This window comes from Stegodyphus dumicola, chromosome 2 (genome assembly GCF_044657685.1).
Source record: "Stegodyphus dumicola isolate Sdum_Otavi_A_Nest chromosome 2, ASM4465768v1".
NCBI classification, from domain to species: Eukaryota; Metazoa; Arthropoda; class Arachnida; order Araneae; family Eresidae; genus Stegodyphus; species Stegodyphus dumicola.
Window position 1 is genome coordinate 282,858,641 of NC_140769.1, and position 15,467 is coordinate 282,874,107.

The 15,467-nt window shown below is 30.9% G+C and overlaps 1 protein-coding gene across 1 annotated transcript in view; it reads right to left on the reverse strand.

Moving 5' to 3' along the window:
• LOC118205503 (ERI1 exoribonuclease 3-like) overlaps positions 1–12,251 on the reverse strand; it is a 47,799-nt gene extending 35,548 nt beyond the window's left edge. The window contains exons 1-3 of the mRNA XM_035377791.2: positions 11,793–12,251; positions 6,353–6,469; positions 1,650–1,709 (exon numbers count right to left, since the gene is read on the reverse strand). Of these exons, the coding sequence (XP_035233682.1) occupies positions 1,650–1,709; positions 6,353–6,469; positions 11,793–12,080 (465 nt within the window). The 5' untranslated portion in view covers positions 12,081–12,251. The remainder of the gene's footprint in view (positions 1–1,649; positions 1,710–6,352; positions 6,470–11,792) is intronic.
• Between the last annotated feature and the right edge of the window lie 3,216 nt (positions 12,252–15,467).

The window sequence follows — 15,467 nt, forward strand, 5'->3', positions numbered from 1 at the left end:
ATAACAAATATTATTAAATTATATTTAAGGATAATTGCATAATAATATTCCAAGAGTTAACTAATTAGCTCAGACTGTCACTAGCCAGAGTAAACACTAAACACTGGCAGTTAAACTAGATTTGAATATATTGCATCAAAAACAGACTGCATGGTGTTTTTTAAAACTTCTTCCTTATGCACAGCTCCTAAACTTGAAATGTGAAAAAGTGGGAGGTTTTTTAATGAAAAGTAGAAGTTTCGGGCAGATTTTTGCATTGTCCAACAATGAAAGTTCAAAGAATTTAAAACTGACTTAAATTCCTATTCAGATTTTTCAACTGTTTATGATATTATTCTGAGGTAAAATATATTAATATTTAATAACATTTTTGTAATTTTACATTCTAATTTCACTTTTTACTTTTCTTATCTTTTTTACTCCAAACCTTTTGAGTAGGAAATGACATTTTATTTATCAAAGTAATTTTTAATACAATGAAAATAAAGTTAATAATAATAATTATATATGTGTGTGTGTGTGTGTGTGTGTAATAAAAAAGGGACTTTGCAATATTAATGGTGTAGAACACAAACGCTGGAATCCGTAATGAACAGCGGGAATTTTTCGATATTGTAGAGTGCTGAAATGCCGATTCACAATAAATAGGAAACTCGCAGCCGAGGCAGATAAAATCTTTTATTTTATTTCACGAAACATGTTATGGCCACAAAGAACATGCCATTTCAAGAATTTAACATTTCTGATAACTTTATGGTAAGAAGTAAGCAGCAGACCAGCTAGATTGAAGAGTAGTGATGTAGTGTGTTATGTTCAGGTGAAATCTTAATTCAGACTGTGTTAGTTTTGATTCTCTATACATTTTGATTGAATAATTAATACTGCTGTAAAATTATTATTGACTGTTAGACTTATTTACATCATCAGAATTTTGTAAGGGTCATATGACATGGATTAATCTTGAAATGACGCAGCGCAGAGAGATTACTATTTTTAGAATACAGAAGGGAAATTAAGTTGTGCTGCTAATTTAATTTTTCTTATATATATATGTATATTATTGCGGATGAACTTAGCAATGTAACATGTATTGATATAAAACAAGATTAAATACAAAGATTAACTGATTAAACATTGGCTGAATCTTCATAAAATGGTCTACAGTAATTTAAGATAATTCAGATCAAATAAAATTTAACAAAGAAAATTATGCTGAAAATCACTAGATTTAAGGAAATGGAATTTGCACGATCTAAGTCTCATCAATTCATTAAATTTTGCTTATAACTGGAAAATTATTTCCTTAGTAACGACTAAAAATTAAAAATTCGGTGAACTACTGAGCAACATGCCGACAAATCAAGTCTCCCATATGTAACAAACCAGGAATGTTGGCATATGTAACATAATTATTTATAATCTAATATCCATTAGAAAAGCCTCCACAAACACATCCCTTTTCATAGGGAGATAGGTCTGATATGCTTTGCCATATTCAGTTAAATAAATTATTAACTAGACACAAAACTATATGTTTAGTGAAATACACTTCTTGGTTTAACCAGATATGTATTAGTTAAATATAAGCATAAATGTTATAAACATAGCATAAATGTTATAAGAGTTTCACAGGTAAAACAGAAACAAACCTTAAAAACATCTTTGAAAACAGGCTGAGAATCTAGCATTCCTTGAATTATGCCTGTTAACTGAAAAAAATATGAGAAAAGTTCATTATTATAAAATAAAATGATTTTAGAAACATAACAGAGGAAAAAATATTGAAATGTAAACAAATAAACCATAACAAAAATTCATTAAAATATATTTTTGAAAATTATGGTGCCTGTTAACTGCATAAAATATGAGAAAAGTTCATTATTATAAAATAAAATGATTTTAGAAACATAACAGAGGAAAAAATATCGAAATGTAAACAAATAAACCATAACACAAATTCATTAAAATATATTTTTGAAAATTATGGTACTCCTCTTATACAGTCAAAAGTTGTTAATCGTCGGGATTCGGCGATTCCGGATTATCGATTTTTCCGAATTATAGATCATCAGTTTAAATCTGGTAAGATGGCATGCAGAAATTATAAAATTAAAAATATGAAACTGTAATTTATGAAATAAAGAACAATTATGATCTAAAGGGTATCAAAATTTACAAAAAAAAAAAAGCTTAATATTTTATTTGTTTACTTTCTTAAACATTTCTTTCAATGTAAGTTGTTTAAGTTGCTTTGTTTTATGTGATAATACTTTCTCTTTAATTCTATAAACAGACATAACTTCTTGTTCAGTTACAAAGTTCCGCTGTTCAAGTCCTATAATTGCTGTGTCGAGAATACCAACTAATTTGTCAATCGAAATTTTTTCGTTTTCAATAACCTCTGTGTCACTTTCTTCACTATCGGAAGCGAATTATAATGACGAGGAATTTGATTTAAATCATATCAAAGACGGAGTATGTCGAGATGAAATACTACATTTAGTAAGAAATTATAAGCCAAATAAAATAAAAACATCTGCCCTGAAGATAAGGATAATGCTGACAGATCAACTTCTAATTCATTGCACGCCGCTTTATCCACGTATACTGCTATTTTCTCATAAATTACGAAAATTTGCACGAAAATGCAGGAAAATTTTGTGAATCTCCACGTGCTCTTTTTACAAAACTACGTATAACATGTAGGGTTGCCGTAAGTAGGGTCGCCAAATTTGGCAATTTATACGAATTTTGGCCTGGTTGCGTTAATACGTAAGTACCGTTAATTTAAATTTAATTTTAAATTATGAAATTTTAATTGCATACAAAAAATGATTAATTATTGTTGCTGATAAGATTAAGATATTAAAAGATATTGTAAATTAGTTCAGTGTAAATAACACTGAACTAATTTACAATATCTTTTAAATTCTGAGATCATATGTAAAATCATGAAAAAATATATAATATTCCAAAATATTAATTCCCCAAATTTTTTTTTTAATTTTTAAGATTAAATTAATTTGCATAAGTGAATAATTGTTGAGCAGGCAGGAGACAGATTTTATCAAGGGGAAGTTAGTTGCCTCCAAACCTCTCGTCAATTACTCGTGTTTCATCATCCATATGGGCATGGGTATAGTAATATTCAAAACCAAATGCAGTGAATTACTTAAAAAAGAAATTTAAACTAAAGGAATTTTGAGAAATTTAGAAAGCAAATTGACTAAGAATCAAAATTAATCAAATATAAATTGCCAATGTAACAAGAGTTGAAAAACAAATTTTTTTAGAAAACCAAAGTAATTTAGAATCCTTTGCCTAATTGAAAACTTCCCTGACACGAATTATGCATGTAAATCAAAAATAAACTACAGTCAAAAATCATTAATCCGGACTCGTCGGGACTTCGGTGATTCCGGATTATAGATCATCAGTTTAAATCTAGTAAGATGGCATGCAGAAATTATAAAATTAAAAATATGAAACTGTAATTTATGAAATAAAGAACAATTATGACCTAAAGGGTATCAAAATTTACAAAAAAAAAAAAAAAAAAAAAGAGCTTAATATATATTTGTTTACTTTATTAAACATTTCTTTCAATATAAGTTGTTTCCTTTTTTTATGTGATAATACATTTTCTTTAATTCTATGAACAGACATAATTTCTTGTTCAGTTACAAAGTTCCGCTGTTCAAGTCCTATAATTGCTGTGTCGAGAATGCTGACTGATTTGTCAATCGAAATTTTTTCGTTTTCAATAACCTCTGTTACTTTCTTCGCTATCGGAAGTGAATTATAATGACGAGGAATTTGATTTAAATCATATCAAAGACAAGTACATCGAAATGAAATAATACATTTAGTAAGGAATTATAAGCCAAATAAAATAAAAACATCTGCCCTGAAGATAAGGATAGTGCTGACAGATCAACTTCCAATTCATAGCATGCTGCGGTGTTAAAGATAAACAAACGTTAAAGTTTAGATAAACAAAGGATACGCCTTTATCCATTTTTTGCAGCAATTACACTTTTTGTTTGTTGGACATCGAAACATACTTTCGTTTTGTAGATCCTTTGGAAATTCCAGCATCGGAAATTCTATTTGACATAATCGAAAGTTCAAGTTTACTTTTATAAAATTGCTCTAATAGTCTGCAAAAAATAATAAGCCGAATCCAATTCGAAGATTAAGGAACAACACAATCTGCAACATTAACTGAATTAGATAATTTTAGCTTAGCTTATACCGTCCGTTATACATTAAAAGCGCATTCATAAACGTATTTTGCGCACGCGCACACGCAAATTCGCAGCGGTAAAGGTCTTACGTAAAGGTTAATGTGATGCATGCGCAGAAAGTTTGTAGCTTTGAGGTCCAGATTATGGGTGTCCGAATTAACGACTTTTGACTGTAGTAATATTCAAAACCAAATGTAGTGAATTACTTAAAAAAGAAATTTAAACTAAAGGAATTTTGAGGAATTTAGAAAGCAAAATGACTAAGAATCAAAATTAATCAAATGTAAATTGCCAATGTAACAAGAGTTCAGAAACAAAGTTTTTTAGAAAACCAAAGTAATTTAGAATCCTTTGCCTAACTGAAAACTTCCCTGACACGAATTATGCATGTGAATCAAAAATAAACTATATCCAATCTATTAAAATACAAAAATAGGAAATGTATGGCAACTCCTACCACTCTATCAGAAATTCTAAAGATATGCTGTTTTTTAATGTTTTGTGAATTTATATTTTGCTCTTGAATTTTATATAAGCATATGTGCGAAAAAAACGATGCTTACTAATAAAGCCAAAAAGGTAAAAAAATTGTATTTTATCAGGAATTACTCCAAGAGCAGACCGGTTACCTGCAATGCTTAACAAGATCATAAAAACCTTAATACATCATCTGGTGCAACATTAAAAACTGAATCTTTTCAGATTTTTTTTTTTTCTTTTCTTCTTTTTTTTAAAAAAACTTTTTATATTTTTTGGATTCCCCCTCAATTACAAAAACAAAAATAATAAATGCCACATTAATAACCATATACTAAACTAAAAAAATTATTCTGATTTTTTTAAAGTGAAAATAGGTTGATGTGTACATGGATACCGAGTTTGTGCAATTCTTTAACTTGTTATTTTCAAGTTGGCAATTTTGAGAAATGCGCAGAGCAGTGGGTAATTCTGGACTCTGTGAAATTTCCTGAAATTTATAAATAAGGTAAGTGGATATTTGCCTTGTGTAGTGCTTAGATGCATAAGATGAATTTCTTTTTTTATGTTATTTTATTGTTTGATTTAAGATGTAGTTTACTGAGATTATGTATTTTTTGTTTGAATCTACTGCAGAATTGGGTGCTCCTTTGAGTTTTTAAGTGAAAATAGATATATGTGTACATGGAAAAAGTCAAGGGGGTGTGCAATGTCAAGTTTGTGCAATTCTCTGATGTTTTATGGTTAGTGAAAATAAGTGAAAATAGGTTGATGTGTACATAGATACCGAGTTTGTGCAATTCTTTGTCTTATTATTTTGGCTTTGTGAATCACTGCTACACAAGCCAAAATAACAAGTCAAAGAATTGCACAATCTCAGTATCCATGTACCGTCAAAAATCACAAATTTTCACCAAGGGGTATCGGTAAATATATTTTTACCAAAAATGTTTCACTCTACTCACTAAAGAGATTCTAAATGTAATTTTTTTCTCTCATTCTGTTGATGTGAGTTTGAAAATATGCACTAAAATCTAACTTACAATAATTACACACACATAAAAATTAATGGTTAATCTTTGGATTATGGTAATTGGCGATTTTTTGGCGAAAATTTGGCGACCAACCCTTCTACAGCAACCTGCTAGCTTTTGTTTGGACGCTATTTTGTTTTCACGAAGTAAAGGCATTTTATTTTTTTTCCTCAACACTTTTTTCCAACAATCTGCTAGCCAAATTACACTTATGCTAGAACTTTTATGGAACAAAAGTGCTTAATCATGACAAAGATTAGGTGCGAAATTGGGACAAAGGGCAGAATCGCCCACTGCTTGCCGCGTTTTTAAGAATTGCACATACACGGTATCATCCATGTACAGGTCGACCTATTTTCACTTAAAAAAACATCCCAGAATTGCACAAAAATGGCATTGCGCATACTCTTCACTTTATCCATGTACACTGCTAAAGTCCTAGCTAGTAACCTTTATCGCCTTACCAAAATATCGCCAAACTACCTGTTACCATATTCCAAAGATTAGCCAAATTAATAATAAACACATGTACAAAAACTTATAAAAATTTATATAGATAAGATTCATTTACACTGTTATCTAATACTTAATTACCTCAGTGCAGAAAGACGTGAGTTGTGGATTTATTACTGGCCTAACATAAGAATGAAAAGTGGATTCAACTTCAAAAGTTTTACCGGAAACTTTAAGGGCAGGAAACTCTATTATTTCCTACAAAATAAGTAATAATAATAATATTAAATATTACATTTTAAAAAAATTAAAAGAAATCACTACGCAAAATATTTGGATGTTCTCAATAATTAAACCATATATAATTATAAATACTAAACATTTTTAAAAAACAAATAAATGAATAAATGCTACAAATATCATCTAGATCAGAAATATTAAACTCATGCTACAGAAGTCCCATACAGCCCTTGACTCATTGGTTGATCTTTACAATATGGTAACTGGTAGTTTGGCGACATTTTGGAGGCGATAAAGGTTACTACCTGGGACTTTGGTAATAATGTGAGCAGTACTCAGTTCCAATTACGCATTATTTTGCATGAGGGAAATGAGAGATCATGGGATATGTCATGTGATATTAATGGACGAATTACGGTCCTTTAATCGGAAAAAGGGGGAAATCGGGAAAAAATCTGGAAATTTTTTATTTAGCTTTATTCTGTGTTGTGTGAAACAGTGTTGGTTAATTTTTGGATCCCATGGCCCTAACTAAAGTGAATTCGAAATGGGTATTTAGGCATTGTGATAAAGAGAAGTTTGCTTTTTATTTAGCGGGGGAAGTATGGAGGAAAAATTTGCAGAAAAAATCTTTCAATAATTTTATTGAATGAATTAGAAAAGTGTATCCGCCACGTAATCAAGATTCTGAAGAAGATTAGGTAAGTTAGTATTTTTAATTATTTGAGGATATTATTTTTATGCATTGTTCTAAATGTAAGGTGGAAAGGAATTTGGTATTATTGGGAAAATTGTTATTAGCAATGATTTAGTTTAAAGTAATTAGGATTGTAAGGTAATTTTTATTAATTCAATGTATGTGCTCATTTATATTTTAAGTAGTGTTTTTGAATTCAATTATATTTTAATGAAATGATAGTTATTTTGTGAATTTTATGTTTGTAGGAATTTGGTATACGTTTTAGTTGAAGTAAATGTGCATGGAAATAATTTAAGTATCTGACACTAAGTATTTGTAATGGTTGCGGTATGAATTTGTTGGTGACGTTTATAATATAATAGATGATTTAGAGGTAAAAGTTTTTGGATATTTTATTTATTTTATATGTGGAAATGTTCATAATTGGAAAGGGTAAATACTTTTTCGCGATCAGGTAATTTCATGTATGTTCTTTTTACCGGGTTTAAAGATTGAGAAAATTGTCATGTATTTTCGTGAAATTTTTCTAATTTATGAGAAAAAAGCAGTGTACATGGATATAGTGAAGAGTGTGCAAAATGCCATTTTTGTGCAATTCTGGGATGTTTTTTTAAGTAAAAATAAGTCGACGTGTACATGGTTTAGTGATATTTTAATGAAATGATAGTTATTTTGTGAATTTTATGTTTGTAGGAATTTGGTATACGTTTAAGTTGAAGTAAACATGCATGGAAATAATTTAAATATTTGATAGTAAGTATTTGTAATGCTTGCAGTGTGAATTCATTGGTGACGTGTATAATGTAATAGATGATTTAGAGGTAAAAGTTTTTGGATATTTTATTTATTTTATATGTGGAAATGTTCATATTTGTAAAGGGTAAATACTTTTTTGTGACCAGGTAATTTCATATATGTTCTTTTTACCGGGTTTAAAGATTGAGAAAATTGTCATGTATTTTCGTGAAATTTTTTTAATTTATGAGAAAAAAGCAGTGTACATGGATATAGTGAAGAGTGTGCGCAATGCCATTTTTGTGCAATTCTGGGATGTTTTTTTAAGTAAAAATAAGTCGGCGTGTACATGGTTTATGTGTATGTGTTATTTTGAAAAATGCGTGTACTTTTTCCCAATTTGCAGTGAATATTTGTCATGATTAAGCAGTTTTGTTTGATAAAATTTCTAGCATAAGTGTAATTCGGCTAGTAGATTGTTGGAAGAAGTGTTCAGTAGATAAAAAGAAAAGAAACATATCTTTACTTCGTGAAGACAAAATGGCGGCAGGGAAAAAAAAATAGAGGGTTGCTGTAGGAGAGTTGGTTGCCAAATTTTCGCCAAAAAATTGCCAAGTTACCATAATGTAAAGATCAACCGACTCATTTTCTGTGGACCTTGGTTTGGTCCAAGAAAATAACAAAAATAGAGAATATAAAAAAGAATAAAAGGGAGCCTGTTTTGCACAAAACGTAGCTTCATTTGAAGACTGAAATTGAAGAAAGTTCCACAATATCAGATCTATCGAAAGATGAGCTCTGTTTTTTGCCCTTTTTTCAACTCACATTAAGGAAATGCCAGCCCATTTACATATGGAATTAACAGAAATTAAGTGCAACTCAGCAAAATGCAAGGAAAAAGATACCCTCAAATTTTACAAATACTTATTGCATATTTCCCAGAAAGCTACGAATTTACATGATATGTGATTTCCATGTTTTGTCACTTTTGAAAAAGAATCAGCAAAATCCACGTGAGCAGACATTCATCTGATCTCTGTTTTGAAAATCACTAATGTGGTTCCACTCGCTTTTACCTTCCATGAAAATAATTGCTTATCTTCACTTCACGTACAACTACACCTGAATTGTTTATACTTTTAATGTTCAAAAAGTGACACAATATTGATTGGGATTGGGCTCATTTCTACTTATTGAGACAAGTTTCTTCCATAGTTGAAACAACAAATTTGGGTAAATCTTCAGATTATGATAACTTGGCGATTTTTTGGCGACCAACCTTGCTAGTTTTTTTGTTTTGGTACAACTCTAATATACGCCCTAATTTCACCAAATGTGGCGATATGTGTTCTGTGCTGGTTTTTGGCGCGATTGCGTGTTCTATGGCAACCCTGTTGACGCTGAAAAATCTTTCGCTGGAGCTCGTTGATTCACCTCTGTGTCTGAGAAGATGGGAGGGAAAGATAAAATGGTAGTTGTTGAATTGAAGTTCGGCAAAAGGAAATATCGTGGCTATCCTGTTGAGGGGTAGTGGGTATTTGGATGTGTGGAAAGAGGGTCTGGGAGATTATTTTTAATGGCAGTGCATGATAGAAGTAGGGATTTGTGATTTTATTTATTTGTGAACCATAGTATAAATTTTCTGGATAGTGTGTCTGGCTGTCATGTAAATACGATGGTGATTACGTGGCGGTATGAAATTTATATTTCTGCTATTCGAAAACGCATTAATTCATGGTAAGTGCATTTTATTTTATCCTTGTTCTTATTTTGTAGAATGTTATGTTCATTGGTTCTTTAGTATGAATTTCTGTCGTTATTGTTGTTTTTTTAAATTGTTTGAAAGTTATTTTAGTTTATTTTGTTGTTTAGTGTCTAGACTGTGCAATTCGTAGATGTTTTTTATAGTTGAAACAGAACGCTGTGTACATGGTATTATTTGAAATTTATTGTTGTTATGTTATTTTATTAAAGCGAGGAGTGCGTAGTTTGTAGATTCCTTCCTTGCCTAAATTGTGCAATTCGCAGAATTTTTTTTAAGTTTAAACAGGATGCTGTGTACATAGTATTCTTTGAAATTTATTGTTGTTATGTTAATTTATTAAAGCGAGGTGTGCGTAGTTTGTAGATTCGTTCGTTGCCTACATTGTGCAATTCGTAGATGTTTTTTAAAGTTAAAACATGTCGCTGTGTACATGGATTCTTGTCAAATATTTTTGGTTAGAAACTTTACGTTTTTGCTATCTAAATTTTTTGTTTTTGGATTTTTAGCTAAATTGTATGTTGAAAACATAGTTTTTGCATGTGCGAAAACCGCGTTTTTGGAGACATTTTAGGCTAAAAGTTCGAAATGTAGACAAAAAATTTAGATAGTAATATGGCAGCGTGAAGTTTCTCGCCAAAAATATTTGGCTCGAAATTTGGCGACTTGAGGGCGCATATCAGAGTAGTTCCTTTTTTTTTTTTTTTTTTTTTTTTTTTTTTTTGCCATTTTATTTTCACGAAGTAAAGGTAATTTTTTTTTTTTTTTTTTTTTTTCTTTCTTTTCTACTCAACATTTTTTCCAACAATCTGCTAGCCAAATTACGCTTATGCCAGAACTTTTATGGAACAAAAGTGCTTAATCATGATGAAGATTAGGTGCAAAATTGGGAGAAAGTGCAGAATCGCCCACTGCTTCGTGTGTTTTTAAGAATTGCACATAAGCGGTATTCATGTACACGTCGACCTATTTTCACTTAAAAAGTCAAAGAAAATTGACAAAAATCCAATTCTTCTTACTCTTGTAAAAAGCGCCAAACAAACAAGTGGGCAATTCTGCACTTTAGCAGCGAAATTGTTTCTAAGTGCTTATTAGCTAAAATTACGATCGGAATTTTCCGGAAAATGTCACATGGCATGTCTCATGATCTCTCATTTCTCTGATACAAAATAATCTGTGATTCGAATTGTGTACTTCTCAGATTATTGCTAAAGTCCTACCTAGTAACCTTTATCGCCTTACCAAAATGTCGCCAAACTACCTGTTACCATATTCCAAAGATTAGCTCAAATTTTTTATGATTGTTAAAATCAACCGTAACAATTTTTTTTATTTTATTCAGATTAATATTATTATATTTTTATATATAACATTACTACACGACTAATCAATTTAAATACTTTCATTATGTGCATGGGCAAAGAAAAGAAGTAAAGACAAATAAAATATCGTACAAATCGGGGCACATTCAAAACACTGAAATGTTCATTATAACTAACATTTAAGTGCACAAACTTTAAAAAAAATATTTGTTCATAAAATTATAATGATCACTTTCTTACTGAGCCAACATGATCAAGAGCAAAAAACACTACGATATACTACATGAATAATTCTACACTTTTCACTGGATTTTTAGAAAAAAATAATTACTTTATGTTTTACAGCAGAAACAACATTTAATTTCAAATATGTTAAAGTTTTATTAACTAATTTAATCCCTTTAGCAGGCCCACGAATGCATCACTGTTAATTTCTTCTGTTGTTTTCTGGTGTCCCGGAACAAACCTAACCCTGGTTTGAACATGGGTCAAAGTACCCGTGTTCAGTAGGTTTAACTACTTGGCTAACGGTGAGCTCAAAAGTTTCTGAATATTCATACCTGTATTCCATTAAATAAATAATAACAAAATTATATTTCTTTTACCAAATTACATTCTGTATATATGATGTTTGATTCTGTATGAATTACATTCTGTGTACATTTATACGTTAAATAGAATATTACCCTTGGAAATGTCTAGGTAATAGAACACAAATTATTTACTATTTCAAACTGTTATACATTCATGACAAAATTTTGTCATACAATACACATACAATTAAGTATATAACCAATACAAAAAATATATAGATTATCTGACCTGTGGAGCTAAATTACTAGGAGAATCACAAGTTGCTTCAAAATCAATAACAAGAAAATAATCAAAATTCTGTGCAGGCCTCTTAGATAACTTCGGTGCTAGTTCCAGAGAATGAGATTCGAATAAAGGGATTTTTCGGTGCTTAGGAACTTTTATAGACTTTTTAGGTAAATTAAATTTTGGAGTAATGTTAGATGCATTTGGTCTACTTCTATAAAACAGTTTTTGACAAAATGTGGCTAAAGCACATTTTGATCTCAAACACAATCTAAATGGCATATGCAACATGACGATTAATATACACAAAACTCTGAGTTCCCTTCTAAACTATACGTGGTAATTTCAAGAAACACTTAAACAAGCATTTTCTTAACATCTGCTACCGTGAAAAAATTTTTTGATCACAAATGGATACAGCGCATTTTAAACTTCAACACATGTACGGAAAAGAAGATATAAACAAACAATTACTTCACTTCACTTCACTGTTATTATCGGCTCTCTGAATAAAAAGCTAAAATGAACTATTTTCTTTAAAAAACACTTCGATCAAGATGTCCTCTTTATTTTATATTTACCTAGACAGTGATACCTCGACATACGAGTTTAATTCGTTCCGTAATCTTGCTCGTATCTCAAAGCAATGTTCCCCATTGAAATTAATTGAAATGTCATTAATCCGTTCTAGCTCCCAAAACACCACCTCAGTTGTTTTTGTTAAGTGTTTTTTAAATAAGAAAAATGTATTTAAAAGAAGAAACATTTATTTATAAATAACAAATACATATTCTATAAAAACATAATTAAAAGAAAAAGTGAAGTGCTTACGGAAGAGCTTAATTTTCGTCACTGCTTTTCGCTTTTTTCGTCATGCTTTGCTCATTTCCATCTGCAGATCGTTTAAAAAAAACCTGTGCAAGGAGGTTTCTTTCTTCCTCCCTTTCAGGATATTGCGGAAATGAGTTAGACAAGTTTCGTCGAACAACTCCGATGCACGACAAGTTGCAACTTTTTCGGGGCGATTTTTATCCATGAACTCTACAACTTTCTCCGACATTCCCAAGATCTCCTTTATATCTCTTGTAGGGATAACCTCCTCCATCTCTGGCTCGTCTTGAAAACTAATTTTTCTTTGAACCATCGCATGCTGCTGCGAATGTAGATATCGTGTAACTCCTCGGTTGTCAGCTCCTGAGACTGTTCCTCGACGAGTTCGTTCACATCTCTCTCATCCACCTTCAGACCCATATATTTTCCCAGAGAAACAATGTCCTCTACCACTGACACTTCGGGTTCCAATCCTTCGAAAGTCCTTTCAGCTACAGCCTCAGGCCACAGCTTCTTCCATGCAGAGGTTAAGATCCTCGTTGTAACACTCAGCCAGGCCTGATCAATAATTCTTAGGCATATTACGATGTTAAAGTGGTCCTTCCAGAACTCTCGAAGGGTAAGGTTTTTGTTCTCCGTCACCTCAAAGCAGCGCCGAAAAATGTGCTTGGTGCACAACTTGAAACTGTTAGACGCTGCACACGACATTCGCGCGCATGTTGCGATCGTGTGCAGCGGTGTAATGTGCGATTCCTCGTACCCCAAATCTTGCTCTCATCTCAAAGCAAAATATCGCTCGCTCGGCGGCTCGTACCTCAAAACACTCGTATATCGAGGTACCACTGTATTATGCATATTGTCTCGAAAATTCATCCTTTTCCCTGTTTATTTTTCCTTTTTTCCTTTTTTTTAATAAAATATCCTTTTTAACGGAAGAACACGTGGTGCGACTATGTGCTAAATCAACACCGACACTTATATGCAGTGAGTGAATTCACAAATTAATTTCCGAAGCAAGTGTTTAAATTATCCGTTGATTCGCCTCATAATCACATTTAAAAAGCTCTCATTTTGCAATTCAGTTTACGAAATGTTCTCTTTAGCTTTACGCCTTTTTATCGCAATAAATAAAAATGATTTTCTATGCGGAACATATTATATTGTACAAATGCATGCTTTGCATGGCTTTCTCCTTACTAATTAGGTAATTGAAGACGTATAGCTTGAATTAATTTATTTCACCATTTTCAGCAAGAACTTTACTTCAGAGGTCAAAACTGCGGAGCTGACGATCTGCTGCGTATCAAAGCTTTGCATTAGTGGTGCCATCTGTTGAGAAGAATATCGTCTATAGCTAAAAATTATTGACTTTATCGGTTCCAAGCTAATCCCCAGCTAGTTTGACGCCTGAAATGACTGATATAACATGCGCTTAAAATCCGAAAGGAAAATAAGGATGAAGTTTGCTTGTTTATATGCTGAAATATAGCGATATTGCAACCTTGCGAATGAGACGATATCATCTATCTACATGCACAGAATGAGAAAAGTTTACAAAATTATGGTAAATTTACAAAGAAATCCTATACTTTGTCCAATTTATGTCCCTTACAATTTCTAGACATTTGTTGAATACATCAATATTTTGCTCCTTCGAAGAAAATGACACTTTCCAGTTTAAAACACGCGGGAATGCGACAGGGTTGCCGACGTGAAGTATTCTAGAATTTACTGGGTTACCAGAAAAAAACCGTCCAAAAAGTGCGCCAAGCCAAAAATCGCCAATTGGGTCCTATACTCAAGCTGTACCTAAGAACTTTTCTTAATTATCTTATTGTAAACTCAACTGAAACCAATTTTCATTACACACCTTAGGAAGGAAAAGAGTATAATTTCAGTTCCTTCTCTTAGCAAACTTTATTTCAAAGTTTGATAACAGTAACAAAATTTGATCAATAGTTTATGTAAAGGACATAATAACTTGAAACTATTACATAAATTTACTTTAAAATTATTACTTTTCTTATTGCAACTAAAGTAATTTCATCGCAGTGTAAAAGATATAATTGAATATTTAATTTGTTAGATCGTCACCTGGGAAAAAAATTTTGAAAACTTCTTTTTCAAAAATTTGCCTGCTTCATGAAATCAGCTAATTATTACATTTTAACAACGCATTTTTATTGCTATTATTAATGTTCATTGGTGTATTATCTACATCATGTTATTTTCAGAATTTTTAAAATTGGCTGGTTATGAAAATTAAAAATTATCTTAAGTTTAAATAAAATAAATTTAAGCTAAGGAAAGAAAAAAAATAGTCGACGTTAGTTACGTTGTCTGACAACTTTTCTCACTGATTTCAAATAAAAATTTAAAAAAAAAAAAAAAAAAATGAAAGAAATAAAATCTGAAAGAATCAGATTTTAACGTCATACGGTTTGTCTTAAGGCCTTTTATACTCTCTCTTAGTATCTCAAGTTACCAATCTACTCTTGGACTCACTTCTGTAAACAAAAATTTTTATTGTCATTTTAACTTTATTGTTAAATATCGCTTTCTTTGCATTTTCACCACATATAATTCAATAGCCAAATTACCAAAATTTTAAAAGCAGCATATATTTAGAATTCCCTATACTGTGATGTTGGGATACATTTTTCTATTTTTTTTCAATCGTTCGTCGTATTAATATTCAGGTTCTTAGTAAAATAGCTCACAAAACTTTTTAGGTCTTCATATTATTAATACATTTAGTAAATATTACGTTCTTCGCATTTGTGCCACATAAAATTCAATAGAAAAATAGCAGAATATTTTAAAACAGCATATCTCTAGAATTCCCCG